The sequence below is a fragment of the Armigeres subalbatus genome, chromosome 3 (assembly GCF_024139115.2).
Source record: "Armigeres subalbatus isolate Guangzhou_Male chromosome 3, GZ_Asu_2, whole genome shotgun sequence".
NCBI lineage: Eukaryota > Metazoa > Arthropoda > Insecta > Diptera > Culicidae > Armigeres > Armigeres subalbatus.
Window position 1 is genome coordinate 352,867,823 of NC_085141.1, and position 16,839 is coordinate 352,884,661.

Below are 16,839 nucleotides of genomic sequence, written 5' to 3' on the forward strand. Positions count from 1 at the left end.
ACGGACAGGACACATAACACCCAGTGGACCAGTGGAGAAGTTTTCGATCACGAAAAGTATCCTCTTTACCGAGGCGGTAATCGAACCAACACTCCCTAGCACATGCGTCTATACTCGACGATTGACGTCGCTGGACGCACGGCCACGAACCGCACGCCCACGAAGTGGTGTGGTCTAGATACATCAAAGTCCAATAGTTTGTTTTTTCTCTCCGATTTTTTTTGTTTCTGTCCTATTTTACTATGCATCACGAAGATCAGGCCTTCTGGAAGACGCTCCCTGCCGTATCATAACGAGCACAACGCTACGCTACAAGAAGTCAAAGGCCCGGATGAGCTGCAGAGAAACCGAAGATCCAAATCCTTACCCTGTCCATCATAGAATAATGTAAAACCTCTAACCTCGAGTAACCACGAGTACGTTCCCCGTTCTACGTCCCAATAACTTTTTGCAATAAGATAATATCTATTGTAAGTATCATTATCTTAAACTGTGACTTTGCTGGTTGAACATGCCTACCAAGTAAACGCATTGAAAAAAATATTCGAAAGTTCCGGTTGTTTCTCAACCCATGTGAAAATAAAATCTATGCCATTAGTAAAGAATGCATGATTCTATTGGAAGTAAATTTTTTTGGAAACCATCAATTTTAGAATTTTGGGCAAATATCCTGAAACAAAGTAAATAGAGTCCTTAGCAGCCCCTGTACACATCAAGTTTTTCTAGGCCAATGACAGACATTATCCCCGACATTATCGACGTCAGGACCTATCGTGGCGCTAGCATCGAGTCTGAGTCTGGCCTGGTGATGATTAAACTGTGCCCAGAATTGCCCGTTATCAACAATGTTCGGTATCGACGGACGCTTCAGTACGTCCTAAAGCGACTGAAGCAACCTGATGTCGCCAATCCATACGTGCAGCATCTCGTGGCAGTGTTGCCGGAAGAGGGTGAGCTCGATGGGGCCCCTCGAGAGCAATGAGCTAGACTTTACTAAGGTGGCGCAGATCAGCGTTGCGTTCCACTAGTTATCTCTTTTATTTTCTCGCTGCTCTTATGCAACGCAAATAGTGACGTCGCTATTTGCGTTGCATAAGAGCAGCGGGAGTGTAAAAGAGACAACTAGTGAAACGCAACGCTGATCTGCGCCACCTTAGTAAAGTCTAGTTCCTTGCCTCGAGAGGACTGCAGGAGTACAGTTAAAGCAGCCATTAATGACGCAATGGAGTGCAACGTCGGGTAAAAAAATCTTGTTCATATTTTTAAGTGATAGCCCTAAGGGACATCATTTCGTTATAATAAACACGTCACAGTAATCACAAGATATCTACCTACTACTCTTGGGTAAAGATATTGATAGTCGGTTCGGTCGACAAATCGTTCAACCTTGGCCATACTTTTGAATTGGAAATGCTCCATAGAAGATCACTTCCCTATTATAAACATGTTACAGTATTCTCAGAACATCAACGGTACTCCAAACTATTCTTGAGCTCAGATCTTAAAGCTCTGTATGGTCAATAAAGTAATCTACGGGATAAAAACCTCTATTCTTGAGCAGGCATAGCTGTTTGAAACAATATTTCGCTATTGTAAACATGTCATAATATTCCTAAAACATCAACGGTACTCCAAACTATTATTAAGTTCGGATCTCTGTATTATTGAAAAAACGTTCTACATGAGCTTGACCATACTTTTGAGTTGATGAAATACATTGGATATCATTTATCTATCAAAAGCAGATCACAATTAGTCAAGAATCATACTTTAATTAATGGGACGGTACATGGAGGAGGCGAATGAACCACGAGTTGCAACAGCTATTGGAAGAACCATCCATCGTTCACATCGCGACAATTGGAAGACTGCGGTGGGCCGGGCACGTACCCAGAATATCGGACAATAGCCAGATGAAAATGGTTTTTGATAGCGCAGCGACGGGCACAAGAAGCGAAGCGTCGACGAGCGTTTTCAAACCCAAATCTGTTGAGTAAATATTAGATGTCAACGAAGAACTAATCAATACACCGGTTTTGGAACATTATGATTGCGACACACTGCCAAGAGACAATCAACTCTGAAAAATTAGATATTTATTACAGAGCAGTTATATTCGAAGCTGTATGATTGGTATCCTTGGAAGTCCATGCCCATGCTGGAGATATAATAATTCATTCACCAACATCGTTAGGAATGCTTGCTGAAGAAGCAGCTGAATGCCAATACAAGCACTTAAAAAAGTCGGACTCATCATGCCAGCATCAAGAGAGGAAAAGTTATGTGTCATTTTCATTCGTGCTATGAACTCGTCGGATCCTTTCATAAGCCCACTCAACTTAAGTAACCGACTTCAAAGTTAATCTAATCTGGAATATCCTGAAGATGTTTTTAGTGACTGAAAGTTCCTGCAGTACAACAGATACGAGTAAAGATAAAAATAGCTCTAGCAGATATTGTAATCGAACTTTGAGGAAATAATTATTAATTTTTGAGGATGTTCATGAACATAATAAATAAATAAATGTTGTTGCAGTATACTTGTAAACCTTGAAACCTTTATTACATGGAGTTCATGTAGCTCTCTTGGAGCATTACATTGTATTCCCTTTACTTGTTTTAAGGGTTAAGAGTCTGAACCAATTTTTAAAAAAAATCTATCAATGACAACCAAATACGCTTGTAGATGAAAAGGCCTGTATTCCATGAAGTCCTTGGGCGACTTAGAAAATCTGTACAACTCCTTATACCTTAGTCATAATAAAATACTCATCAATAGACTGCTGAAACATGTACATTACGAGATCAAATGGCTATATTCTAGGAATTTGAGAACCTCAAAGGTAATAATGACTTGTAAAACATATATTTCACATATTTTAGCCATTAATCTTCGAAATAACTGTAAAATATTGCATACATGTCGTGAAAACATTTTAGGTCACCTTCGCATATCTTCTTGTTGATTGTTTAGAATATCAAAATTTAAACTTAAAGACAGTTTGAATTGTCGTAGATATTCAGATAATGTTGTAAAACGCCCATAATGGTATTATGATGCCTCTAGAAGCTAATCCAATGCATAACAATGGTGCGGATATCGGATATCTTCATGTTGATTATTTAGAACATCAAGATCTGACTGTTTGAACTGCAGTAGACATCCTAATAATACTGATGAGTATCCAAAATGGTATTATGACGTCCTTAGGAGCTAACCCAACAGATACAAATAGTGGGACCATCGCATATGTTCTTGTTGATTGTTTCTTGATTGATTTGAACTCAAAGACAGTTGGAATTGTTCACCCAGCAAAAAAAAATCACTGTAATGAAGAAAGAAGTTTGGATTGTCGTAGGTATTCTGATAATACTGTAAAGTGCTAATAATGGCATTGTAATGTCGCTGTACCGCCTAAAGCCGATTTTTAACAACTGACTTCATTCTTAAATATTGGGTCAAATGTATATGACTCATCCGTATTGAATTGGCGAAGTGAACTAAGCTTGAAAAAAGGAGTGTCCTACGAAACGCTGAAACACATAAGGCTGAATACTCATAAGCCTGAACTCAAAAGGCTTAAATCGCAAAAGACTGAAAGTGTCACAAGGCCGAAAATATCAAAACGCTGTAAAGTATCAGAAGGCTGAAATATATCGAAAAGCTGAAATCGGCGGGATTCAACGACAGGTTGAGTGGTTAATAATGAATGAAGAAACAAAAATAAAGAATAAAGAAAAAGGAATTGAAAATAGAAAATAAAAAAAACAAGCAACAAAGAATTAAGAATAAATTATAAGAATAAAGTAGAATCAAGAATGAAGAAGAAAGAAGGAAGAAAAATAGGAGAAATAAAGAATAAAGAAGGAAGACAATAATAGGAACTTGGAAGAAAGAATAAGGAAGAAAACAGAAGAAAGGAGAAGGAACAAGGAAAACGAAAGAATGGTGAAGAAGAAAGAAAGAAAGATGGAAGATATAAGACGGAAGAAGGAAAAAAGAAGGAAGAAAGATGCAAAAAAGAATAAGTAAGGAAGATGTGACGGGGACAAGGAAGAATGAAGGTAGATTGAAGAAGAAAGTTGGAAGAATGAATTAGAAAGAAATAAGAAGGAACAACGAAGAAAGAAGAACGATGGAAGAGGGTAATTGGAAGACGGAAGAAGAAATTGAAAAACGAATAAGGAAGAAAAAAATTAACAAGGAAGAAGTAAAAGTAAAAGAAAGGAGGAAGAAACAATAAAGAAGGAAAAAGGATCAAGGAAGGAGAAAGAAAAAAGAGGGGAGAAGGAAACAGGAAGAAAGAAGAATGAAGAAACGAGGATCTTGGAGGAAGAAACAAGACACTGGGAGGAAGAATAGAAGGAAGAGGATAAAAGGAAGAAGAAATAAAGAATAAAGAAGATGGAAAGAAGGAAGAAGATTGAAAGAAGGAAGAATAAAAAAGGAAGGAATAAAAAGCGAGAAAGAAAAAAGGAGGAGGAAAGAAGGGAAAAGATAGATGGAAAACAGAAGGAAATCAAAAGAGGGAAGATGGAAAAAAGGAGAAGGAAGAAGAAAGAAAGAAAAGGAAAGATGGAAGAAAGTAGAAAGAAGAACGAAGAAAGAAAAAAAGAAGAAAGACGGAAAAAGATAGAGAAACGAAGGATGAAGGAAGAAGGATAAAAGAAAAAAGAACAAGGAAATAGTAAGAAGAAGAAAGAAGGAAAAAAAGACGAATAAAAGAAGAATATAGTAGGAAGAAGAGAGAAAGAAGAATAAATAACATAAAATATAGAAGTAATCTTGGCAAGAATCAAAAACCAAATGCAAGAACCAAGAACAATAAATAAAGCCTTGTTCCTTTCTATGCTACCTCTGTAATACAAAAGATGAGAATCGCGAAAACGTGCGATCGTTTACATCGCATCGCTTACGTTCGCAAAGCGATTGCAACGATGTAAAGCTTACGGCTCGAATTACGAATCGATCGATGCGACCACTGACGAGTATATGCTGGTCTTAGCAAAAGTCACTCCAGGAACCTTCCATTGGGTTCTATGCTAACACTTTGTAAACTAAGCATTTTTGAGGTCTGGATCGTCCTATAAATAAGATCCGTCCAGCCATAATAAATCAGTTCAGTTTTGGTCTTCGGACCAAGTGTTAACCCGGTATTTAAAAGTGATTAGTGATTATCACACCATCCTTCATCATCGTGGTGCCAACAAGGATCAATCCTACAGGTGGAATAGACGGACTATTACAGAGAAAAAGGCATAATAGCGGTCAAATTAGGAGGTGCTCCTCTTACCCCGGGGTGCGATCTTGTTCCGTCCTCCCCTATATTCATTTATTGTAAAAAAGATTCGAAAAAGTACTGAACAGGCCTTAATTTTAGCGATTTTCTAGGAAATAACGCATAACATAAAACATAAAAACCCAACTTAATTCACCGAAAAGTGATACTGCCTTTCTCGCATTTAACCAAGACACCAACCTTATATGGTTCAATCAAGGGTTCAATGAACCATTTTCTTAATAACTTTTGAGCGCAACGGCCGATCATCACAGTTCACAACACAATTCAATAGTGATCTACAAGCCCTTACCACCTTTCGAATGCAACTTGTTGCGAGGAAATCGGGTAATGATTACTACATGAAAAGTTGTCTAATGTTTTACTTAGCTTTTGTGCACACACGTACACACACACATACATACACACGGACAGACAGACATGTGCTCAGTTCGTCGAGCTGAGTCGATTGGTATATAACACTATGGGTCTCCGAGGCTTCTATAAAAAGCTCGTTTTTGGAGTGAAATGAAAGCCTTTCGGTACAACTTTGTTGTACGAGAAAGGCAAAAAGAGATAACTCTAGTAGTTATGATGAAATAAAAACAAATAAGAAAAAACCCAGATTAATCCACCTAGCGGCGATGATGCCTTTCTCGTGCATCGTAAAATGTACTGAAAAATCACATAGGAAAGGTCAAAAAGCACTTTAGGGGATAGATCGCATATTTTCTATCATTTTGCATGTTTTTGCATTAATTACTATGCATTCCCACCATTCTTGAAAAAAAATTTTTTTCGATTTTGTAATTTTTTTTTCCAAAGGGGGGGCCCTTGGCAAAAACAATGATTTTTCAATAATTCCGAAATGCAATGTCCGATCAGGCCAATTTTCAATAGCAAACAATGGGACCGCATTCGAATGCGACTTGTTGCTAGTAAATCGGGCAATGCTAAGTTCCAAAAAGTGTGTCTACAAAATTTGTACACATACACATACACACACACACACACATACATACATACACACAGACAGACATCACCTCAATTCGTCGAGCTGAGTCGATTGGTATATAACACTATGGGTCTCCAAGCCTTCTATCAAAAGTTTGGTTTTGGAGTGAAATTATAGCCTTTACGTATACTTAGTATACGAGAAAGGCAAAAATCATATATAAATATTGAAGCTCTTAAAAATACATAGGAGGAATGACGGCTTTGGCAGGTTTTGTTCTATTATTGTCAGGGGTTTTTTATGACTGATTATGCTCAAATTTGGCCTAAACATTCTTTGCATATCAAAGAATATTGTGGCCAAATTTCATAAAATTTGGTCGACAAAACCCCCTTAACAAAAATAGAACAAAACCTGCCAAAGCCGTCTTTTCCCCTAGTACAATAATTTGATTAATTGATTAACTTACCCTTCACCTGTGAGCGCACAACAGGACTGTATGTGCCACTGGTGCTTTTTGATTGAGGTCAAGTCTAACTGTTTGGAAATTTCAGCTGCACTCATCGATTCTTTTAAATCCTAAAATAAAAGTACGCACGGATCAAATAAAGAGCGACCAAATTGCATTCCAACCGAGAACTCACCTGCTTATTGGCATACACTAACAAACTAGCCTTGGTTAAGTCTTCATGCTGCAACATTTTGTACAGTTCCTCCCGCGTCACCGCTAACCGCTCGCGGTCTGTCGAATCTATTACCATTATGATAAACTGTTGCATCGCCACCGCAGCGGGGCCGGATCAGTAGCCGTGGGGATTCATTCATATTATAACGAAAATGGACGAAAGCCAAGAAACACGAGAAGAAGAAAAAACACGGGAAAATGTTGTTTACTAAACAGTTGAACAGTTGTTGCTTTCTAGCAGCATGTAATAAAAAATAAACAACAGCATAAGGCTGTGCACATGTTTGCTTAAAAATAAACCCGAAATGGAACTGGTGCAACATGATTGACTGCTCGGAAACGTAAGGCGGGCATGGAAACGGTGGAAATACGGCTAAGAATCCGAAACCAAAATAAACACAAGTAAAAAGGCACATGTTTGTCTTATTACGGATTACTCATGTGCAACGCCAGCACTAAAAGAAATCAACATCAATAGTGGGAGTAATTTAAAAAGCTTGGTCAGTAGGGCGAATCAAAAAAAAAATAATCAATGTTGAAGAAGCCATCATGGTAGGAATGGACTAGAAGGAACTGTGTAGAATTCTTTTTTTCAGTCCAGCCTCGTGTAGTCAACTTCGCAATATCTTCGCAGTATCTATATCGCAAAGAAATCTACGTATTGAACGAAACACCATATAAACTACCCAAGGGTAAAAAAAAAATCTACAAATTGATATCATAATATGATCATGTGTACAGTGTATGTATTTGATAGATTCTAAACCATTTTTTCACAAACGATTACATTCGGCAGAAAATACTATTGGCTATAGAAAATTGGCCAAACTGGTCATTACGATCCAGAGTTATATTTGGATTATCGACCTACAATAACTAAAATAAAATTTCGTAAAGAGAGACAAATCGTTATGATTTTAAATTTAATTCTTCAGTTTTTGTATAGAACAAATCTATGAACTACGAGTTTAGGAATCGACATTGTAGCCCTATTACATTCGCTAATTTTATTTCATTCAACAAAGCTTCTTCAACGATAATATTCTTTTCTGATGGGGCACCCTATTGGTCAGTCGCCAGCTGATGGCAAACGCACGTGAGTGTGAAACCATTCCCAGTGCAGTTTGACCATCAACCAACCCAATCCCTACCATTCATCATTATGAGGGTGGGAAACCTTACACACTGGATGCCTGAAGCTGAAAGTGGACGCATGACTCTTACCTCTGTGTTTGTGTAATACGTGCTCCACGCGGCCCGTAAACTCTGCTGGCCGCCCAGGTCCCACACCAGAAAGTGAATGTTTTTCCACACGATCTGCAGCCACCGATGGGATTGTTGTTTGCGGGTTGTTGAACGCGTTCGGAACGGACGTCGGTTGTCGTCGAAAAGTTGACCCGGATGGTGTGGGATAAGGGGCAGCGTGCCCGGATCATGAAACGAAAGTAAGAACGGGGGGAAGGATAAGTTTACAAACAGCAGTAAATCCTATACTGTAGCGGGAAATTATCTCTTTCCCTTTTTATAAGTGACTGATGAAGATTTAGTGCAGGGTAAATGCTTATTTCTAGTTCACTACCAGTTTTCACTGTAAACATATTGGTGTTTTTGACTTTGTCTTCAGGTTTTTTTTCGATAAGTCAAAGACCAAGTGATCTACATATGTATATACCAGAGTTGATCTACCAACTTCTTTTGACTGATAATATCGTTGCTTGAATAAAATTAATCAAATTGATTTTCCCACATAATTTGAAAGGGTGTCAAAATAAATTCTCCATCAATTCCACCATTTGTTACTTTTATGACGGTTTGACCTAAGTAAATATAAGATTGGGTAATCAATTTTATTTTGTCAACGAAGGTTGTAAATATTGCAATGTTTGTACCTTATTTATTTTCTTCATATTAGCGTCCCAGTTCAACAATCAAGCTGATGCAGAGCACATTATGATAGGTTGAATTTCTTAAAATCTAACTGGAAAATTCGAAAATCTAAGAGAAAGTATTAAAAACTAACCTTTATTTACAGGAACCCTTTGCTATAATCTGATCATGATCTAACAAAATTTCTAGCACTTAAGTTGCTTGTAGTTGACTCATTACATCACTCAATTGTGTGAAAAACCACATTTATGTTGATAAAACTATTTTGAGCATTTAGTGGAATGTTTTCGCTTGCCGTAAGACGAGTTCGTACTATCCCATTTAATTCCACCACTTGGTTGGAATTTTAACAGTACGCATTTTGACCTCAACAATAAGGTCCTCTTCAGTGTCTCGAACTTGACTCGGCTTACCCATTTATGTACAATTGTTTGAAAAAAAAAATTTTTTTTGATATTGTTTTTAATATTTTTTTAAGAATGTTTCAAATTACGCTGAGTTCAGTTTTTACGCCAGAGTCGTTTTTATGCAGATCATTTTTTTTTTCAAGATACACTTATACGAGCAACACCCATTACTTACATAAAAACAGACTCCATTGTATGAACAATTTTAGTGATATTGAAATCAAAATAGGATTTTCCAATCTCTTATAACTATCTCGAACCATATTTAGAAGTCTCATGAACTTCATAATTTCAAGAAAATTCATGGGATCTTTGGAATAAATTGGAAATTCTTAAAAAAAAGTTAATAAGGCCAAATATTCATTGTTTTTTCGTCCTTAGACGTTAATGGTCACAAATACTGACTGAACTTGTTCATGTTATGTGATGCTTCTTGTAGTTGACTCTTGCAAAAGTATTAAGTTATTCGGGAATCAACAAAATTTTCTTATGAATTTCCTCGCACCTAGTGGACTAGATAATTGGGACCTATTGCAAAAACTCAGTGCAAAACGAAAACAAACCTGCTGGCTCTCCCATATTAAAATCCAAGATGGCTGAATTGTGAATAAGAGTAAAATCAGCAGTGATTCAGTTTGGTTGCAAATTTTCGAATACTATTCTAGTTTGAATATGAGCCAAAATAGAACAAACTCACAGGCTTCCCCAGCAGTGTTCTATTCATGTTTGATTGTTTTTCCATTAAATGAAATGATTATGTTGCTGCTGAGGAAGGCGCGGTAAATGCAAAGTGGATTGATCCGTACATAAAATGACGCATTCATGCACCAAAACAATTGAAAAATATTTGAATCTCGTGATTCATTCGTGGTTCAAATCTGCAGAAAATAGAACTGAGCGGTATAACAGTTTTAAGCTTTTGAATCTCGACTGTTATAAAAAATGAATCTTGAGTCACTGCTGGGAAAGTGCATGATTCAGATTCATATTCAAACTGACAGCCCCGAACGATTTGAATCACTGCTGATTTTACTCTAAGCCATTTTATGAGACAGATTCGAACAGCTGATCGAAATTTTGAGTGGACGGCTCGGTCTTTGTTTTGGTAAATTTGCATGTAAACCATCATCATTTCGTCATCATCATCATCATTTCATTTCATTTTCGCAAATATTCCTTGTAAAATGTAAATATTAGTATTTGGTCTCCTGTCATTTGAGCTTTCTATAAAATGGCTTATTTGGCAGATTGGAACACCTAGTGGTGTATTCATCTTGGTCTGAACGGCCTACTTTCTATTAAAACCGTTTTGACTCAAATCCCGAACATGACTCATATTCCGAACAGTGGCGTTTTGGCACCCTAAACCTAAAAATTTCATCGGTTTTCAGTTCTGATTATCAAGATTACAAATGAATTTAAGGAGAGAATTACACTAATAAAGCCAAAACGGCCATTCAAAGGCAAGTCTTCGGAATATGAGCCATGTTCGAAATTTGAGTTAAAACTGTACTACAGGGAGTGTTTGGGTATAGGGCACTGCACGGACTGCTTTGTCTCTTTCTCGCTGCAAAGAAATTAGAAAACAACAAGGCCAGTAAACGTCAAAATGCAGGAAGAACGAAAGAAAAAAACATTCGTCCGTGCAGTGCCCTATAGGGCACTGCACGGATTGCTTTGTCTCTCTCTCACTGCTAAGAAATTAGAAAACAACAAGGCCAGTAAACGTCAAAATTTAAGTGCCCCTATCGGGCACTGCACGGAAACATCTCTTTCTCTTTCGTTCCTCATAATTTTTTACGTTTACTGGCCTTGTTGTTTTCTAATTTCTTTGCAGTGAGAGAGAGACTAAGCAATCCGTGCAGTGCCCTATAAGATCGACGCACCGCTCGGCGGGGATACACTGGATGGTGTGCGTAACCACCCATCATGAAGAGTTTTTTCGACTCTGCGACGGCGTCAACCTTTGAGGGAAAGTCTCCTACAAGCCATCAAAAAGTATCGGACAGGTCCAAATTTCCGAGGAATTAAATCCAAAATATGTGTGTAGTGATAAGAAAATTATTTTGAGCTTTTTAGTGGAATGTTTTCACCTGTCATAAGACGAGTTTAAACAATCCCATTGAATTCCACCACTTAACAGACAGATACGTATTTCGACCTCAACAGTAAGGCCGTCTTCAGTGTCTTGTACTTGACTCGACTTAGTCGAGTCAAGTACAAGACACTGAAGACGGCCTTACTGTTGAGGTCGAAATACGTATCTGTCAGGATACAATTAAGTGGTGGAATTCAATGGGATTGTTTAAACTCGTCTTATGACAGGTGATGTGTGTAGTGTTTAAGTAGAATAAATGTAGTTTCTGTTAAATAAAGTTTGTTCAATAAGCCAATAGCCAATAACAATATACAAATTCATGAAAAGTGACCTAGAACCTCTCCATTTAATTCGTGTTTAACAGCTTACAAGAATATCAAGTTAAAAGGTCGGCCAACTTTCAGTAGGAATTTGAAGCCATAAAGACTTTCATTAGTGTGATATTACCATCACTTAAATTAAGCACCAAAGCCAAGAAGACGTTGAGACCAACTTTTAAGTCAACAAGCTCTTAACTTTCATTTTCCTAAATCCGTCATTTGGTTTGAACAAAACATCATTCGCCAGGTACATAAATATTCATATTTTACAAAGATGTTTCTAATAAAACCCTTGATTTTATTCAAAATATTTGAAAAAGTGGCGTTTTACGAGAAAAAGTGACTTTAGTGACTTGAGCTAAAAGAGACTTTTTTGTGACTGACCCGAAAAAGATGTCCAAGTCACTAAAAAGTGACCTTAAATACTTTAACGGGAAAATCTTTTGAATTTTTCTACAAAAATCCAATGAATTTCATCGAAGAAATATTCTGGATTTCGGCGTAAAACTACCCCGGTATCATGTATTCTGTATAAGTTTAGTTTAAAGTTATTCAGCATTCCCACTTGGAATTATGCAGATTCCATGAAAAAATCCTTTGAGTTTCCACAGGGACTGTTTTTGGAAATTACACAAGGAACATTATTTTTAAGAATGTTCATGGGACATCATTTCGAATTTCAACAGAAAATTCTTTAGAATCTCCAAGGGAAGCTTTTTGGGAAAATTGTTCAGAATTTCAATGGGAAATTTTTCGGAATTTCCGCAAGCAATTCTTTGGACTTTCAAGGGAAGTTCTTCAGAATGGCCGTGGGAAATTTCTTCATTTTTTCAATGGAAATTCTTTGGAATTTCAACGGCAATTTCTTCGGGATTGCTGATGGAAAATCTTTGGAGTTATCAAAGGAAAATTTTCGGAATATTATGATGAAACTATTGAAAATTTCGACAAGAAATTATCTGTTTTTATCATTTCCCACTTGGAATTCTTGGAGTTTCCATAAAAAAATCTTCGTATTTCACAGGAAAGCCTTTGTAGTTTTCATGGAAAGTTATCCGAAATTTTCACTAGAAATTCACCGAAATTTCCACAAAAAAATCTTTGCAATGTTCTTATGAAACTGCTTAAAATTTGTGAGGAAAATCTTCAATTTTTCTTGATTGATGACTTGTGAGGGAAGTCAGATTTTTACTTTTTTTATGGAAAAGGTGTCTAATTTTGATACATATAGTTAAGTTTGCGCCATTTTAAGGTGTTTTTATGAGATATTGCGAAAAGAGATTTGGCTGCCGGTGGGACTTGTACTTATCCGTGTACTTATTGGAATAGTGTGGGTTCAAGTCCCACCGGCAGCCGAATATTTTTTCGCAATATCTCACTTATTGGAATAGTGTGGGTTCAAGTCCCATCGGCAGCCGAATATTTTTTCGCAATATCTCATAAAAACACCTTAAAATGGCAAACTTAACTATGTGTATCAAAATTAAACATCTTTTCTAAGAAAAAAAAATCCTTCATTAATTTCCAAGAGAAATCATTCTAAAATTCCTCGGAAAATATTTCGAAAATCCGAATATTCGAATATCTAAAATTACCTTGGCAAAATATTATCAAGTTTCCACTGAAGTTTACTCGCAATTTCAACGGTAAAACCACAGACAAACAGACATAACACATGGAACATTAGGCTATCAAATTCATCGTCACGCGAACACTAACGGCATCTGTTGTTTACTTTGACTTGGGCAAATCATGAACCAGGTGTCGCTAGTGAGCAAACGTCAAACTCGAACAAAATCGACGCACGCGCCTTAGGTGGTGGATTGGCCAATTAATAAATATTTGAATTGATCAGTAAATCACTGTACGATGAGATATTCTCGAGTGTTATGTCTGCTTGTCTGTGGTAAAACTTTTGGAATTTAGGACGAAATCATTTGAATTTCAACGGAAGATTCTTTAGAATTTCCACGAGAAATCTTTCTCATTTTTTAATCAGTGGCGAATCCACCGGAAATTCTATTATTTTCGAAATCTGGTTTTAGCTGCCGTGGGCAAAGGATTGAATTTGATTCAGTTTCAATTTGAATTTTGTTTTGTTGGATTTCGTTGTTTAAAATTTTTCTTTTTGTTGTTATGTTCTCATACCAATATGGATTTTTACTTAACACGTGATTGATCTTCCTCCACGTTATTTTGAAATACACAACACATATATCAAGCTCTATCTGGAATAAGGGCGAATGTCGCAAGAGAGAATTCTCTTCGCCGACTTCCCCTCTTTTAAATTAAAGTGACAAGCAGATGATTTCGTTGCGGTTTTTCCCCTCAGAATGAAAGAAAACAATGAAAACTTGCATTCTGAGGTGATAGACCGCGAAGAATCTCTCTGCTTGTCACTTTTATTTAAAAGAGGGGAAGTTGACGAAGAGAGTCCTCTCTACCGACATTCGCCCTTTTACCAAATATAGCTTGATATATGATATTTTGTAAAATTTGAAAAAAATCCTCGTATACTTTAGTGAGGGAGAAAGGGGTTTCAGAAAAGTCTACGAAAGTGTACTAGGAGGAGGGGGGGGCCTGGAATGTGAAAATTTGGTCTACGTGGTTTGTGAACAGCCCTTCAACTTGGCTTAGAAACCTAGCGATTGATAACTGTGGAAGAGCTTAATGAACACTAAGCTGCGAGGCAGCAATGTCCCAGTGGAGGATGTAATGCCAATGAAGAAGAAGATGTTATATGATCGAGACGATCTAAGGTCAGGTATGACCGAGTTGTACTATTCCGTGTATTTCGATTTATCTGTGTATTCAAACCGTCCAAGTTACGATTATCGTGCTTCCGTTATTATTGATTTTCATTTAAAGAGTACTCCGTTACGATTAAGCGTTTTATTCAGTGTATGAAAAAACACCTTTCTTAAAAGACATATTGTATAATTAGACTCTCGAACGTCGAACTGGAAAACTCTAGAACGTCGAAAGGGAAAATTAAAATCGATCCGAAGTATTATCTTAGAGGCTTCATTTATTACCGCTCTGGTATACAGAAATGGTAAGTGAGATTATTTCATTTCGTTTTGGATTCAATCCCTGCTCATTGTTTGTGCTCTTCAAGTTTTCAAAAAGTACGAAGCGATAATTTATAATAAATTCGAGAAGCACTTAAATGTTCTGAAATCACTAAAACATGGTCAGACCGAAATGAATCGTAATGTTCACAAGACTTATAGAGCCAGGGCTGGTAGCGATAAATGCCGTTTAAAATAGTGACTTAGTGACCAACGATGACGAAAAAAGTGACCAAATAGTGACTTTCAGATGCAGAAAAAGTGACCAAATAGTGACTTTTGTATGAAGTATTAACTAGGTAGTGAGCTGAGTTGCATTTGCATTGTAACTGTGTAACCCGTAGTAGATTGTAAACTAGTGATATCATGTTTTTCTTTTGAAATCCTTATCTAGAATGCTATCAGAAATCAAGAAAAGACAAAAATTACAAAAGCACGAGGATTACTACTGCTGGCCGTCCCCATCTTCACCATAACTAGGAAAAGGATGAAGCTTAGCAAGAGGCATCCGACTTGGCAACACCCTCATAAATAACACAAAGTTGGATATTTAGGAAGGTATCTATTGGGTTAGCTAAAGGCTAGCAATATGACCATGGTAAACCTTATTCCGTGACAAACCACGTAATGGTATTTACCAGCGTCGCTAAACCAAGTTTATAATTTCAACAACCATTTTTAAGATTTTTCCGTGAAACTGCAAAAAAGTGTGAAAGAGTACAAGAACGATGTTTTGGATTGCCTCTGGAGACGAGCCAGCCTAGGGCTGAAAATCTGCTTAATAAAGACAATAAAAATGTTTTTGATTGTGCTTTCGCTGATTCCTATGCAGTTAGACGTGTGAATATTTGTGTTGGCACGTTGAAAAATTAGCTGTACTTCGATAAAAAAAAAAACAATAAAATGATCTAATTAATTAGGGTTAAGGCAGGTATTTTCGGCAGGTATGGCAGCCTATAACCATGGAGCATCTAAACGACTTCGAATTGGCTGATGACGTTGCACTCCTCGCGCAACGGCGCTCTGATATGCAGAGTAAGCTCAACGACCTTGCCGAGCGCTCCTCTTCGGCAGGTTTAGTCATCAACGTCAACAAAACCAAATCGTTGGATGTAAACACGGCGACTCCTTCCAGTTTCACAGTAGCCGGGCAACCAGTGGAGAATGTTGAAAGCTTCCAATATCTTGGTAGCCAAATGGCGTCAGACGGCGGTACCAAGATCGACATAGGCGCACGGATCAAGAAAGCAAGGGCTGCCTTTGCGAGTTTAAGAAATATCTGGAAAAACAGGCAGATAAGTGAACGCACCAAAATACGAATTTTCAACTCTAACGTGAAATCTGTGCTGTTATACGCTAGCGAAACATGGTGTGTATCAGTGGAGAACACTCAACGGCTGCAGGTGTTCATTAACAGATGCCTGCGGTATATAATTCGGGCCTGGTGGCCTCACAACTGGATCTCAAACAATGAGCTCCATCGTCGTTGTCACCAGAGGCCGATAGCAACAGAAATTCGGGATCGGAAGTGGGCTGGGCACAATCTGTAAACAAGCATTAGACTGGAACCCAGCGGGACATCGCAGCAGAGGCAGACCCAGAGGCTCATGGCGGCGAAGCCTCAATAAAGAAATAAAAGAAGTCGACCGAAATCTAACCTGGCAACAGGTTAAAGCGATAGCCGGGCAACGCTCAGGATGGAGATCTTTCAAGTCGGCCCTTTGCACCACCGGAGGTGTACAGGATCCGTAAGTAAGTAAGTAAAAGGTATTTTCGTCTTTTCGTCATAGTCTCGAAAACCAATAAAGGAGACACTTTTTTGACAAACTCATTCGTATCAAATCTTAAGCTCAGGGGATACGTTCTGCTATAGTGGAGCTCTAGCGAATGGATGTTGCTTTCGATGGTTTTAGCCCCTATGACGATGGACGGAAATACCTGCCGTGTCCCTACTAGACAGTGAATTATTTGGAATCACAAAGCTTATAAATCTATATCAGCACAAATTGTTTCAAAAAACTTGAAGAATTCAAAATTATTTCGACATTTTTTAAATACAATTTTTAATATTTATTAATAACATTTTTAATAATAATAAATTTAAATGCATACAGTCATTTTTTGAGCTCCTGGTCTC

The 16,839-nt window shown here is 37.5% G+C and overlaps 1 protein-coding gene across 8 annotated transcripts in view; it reads right to left on the reverse strand.

Moving 5' to 3' along the window:
* LOC134226078 (ADP-ribosylation factor-like protein 5B) overlaps window positions 1-16,839 on the reverse strand; it is a 37,758-nt gene that overhangs the window by 3,847 nt on the left and 17,072 nt on the right. For all 8 annotated transcript variants that reach the window (XM_062706615.1, XM_062706611.1, XM_062706614.1 and 5 more), the window contains exons 4-6: window positions 8,144-8,236; window positions 6,879-7,004; window positions 6,704-6,813 (exon numbers count right to left, since the gene is read on the reverse strand). In XM_062706615.1, the coding sequence (XP_062562599.1) occupies window positions 6,704-6,813; window positions 6,879-7,004; window positions 8,144-8,236 (329 nt within the window). The remainder of the gene's footprint in view (window positions 1-6,703; window positions 6,814-6,878; window positions 7,005-8,143; window positions 8,237-16,839) is intronic.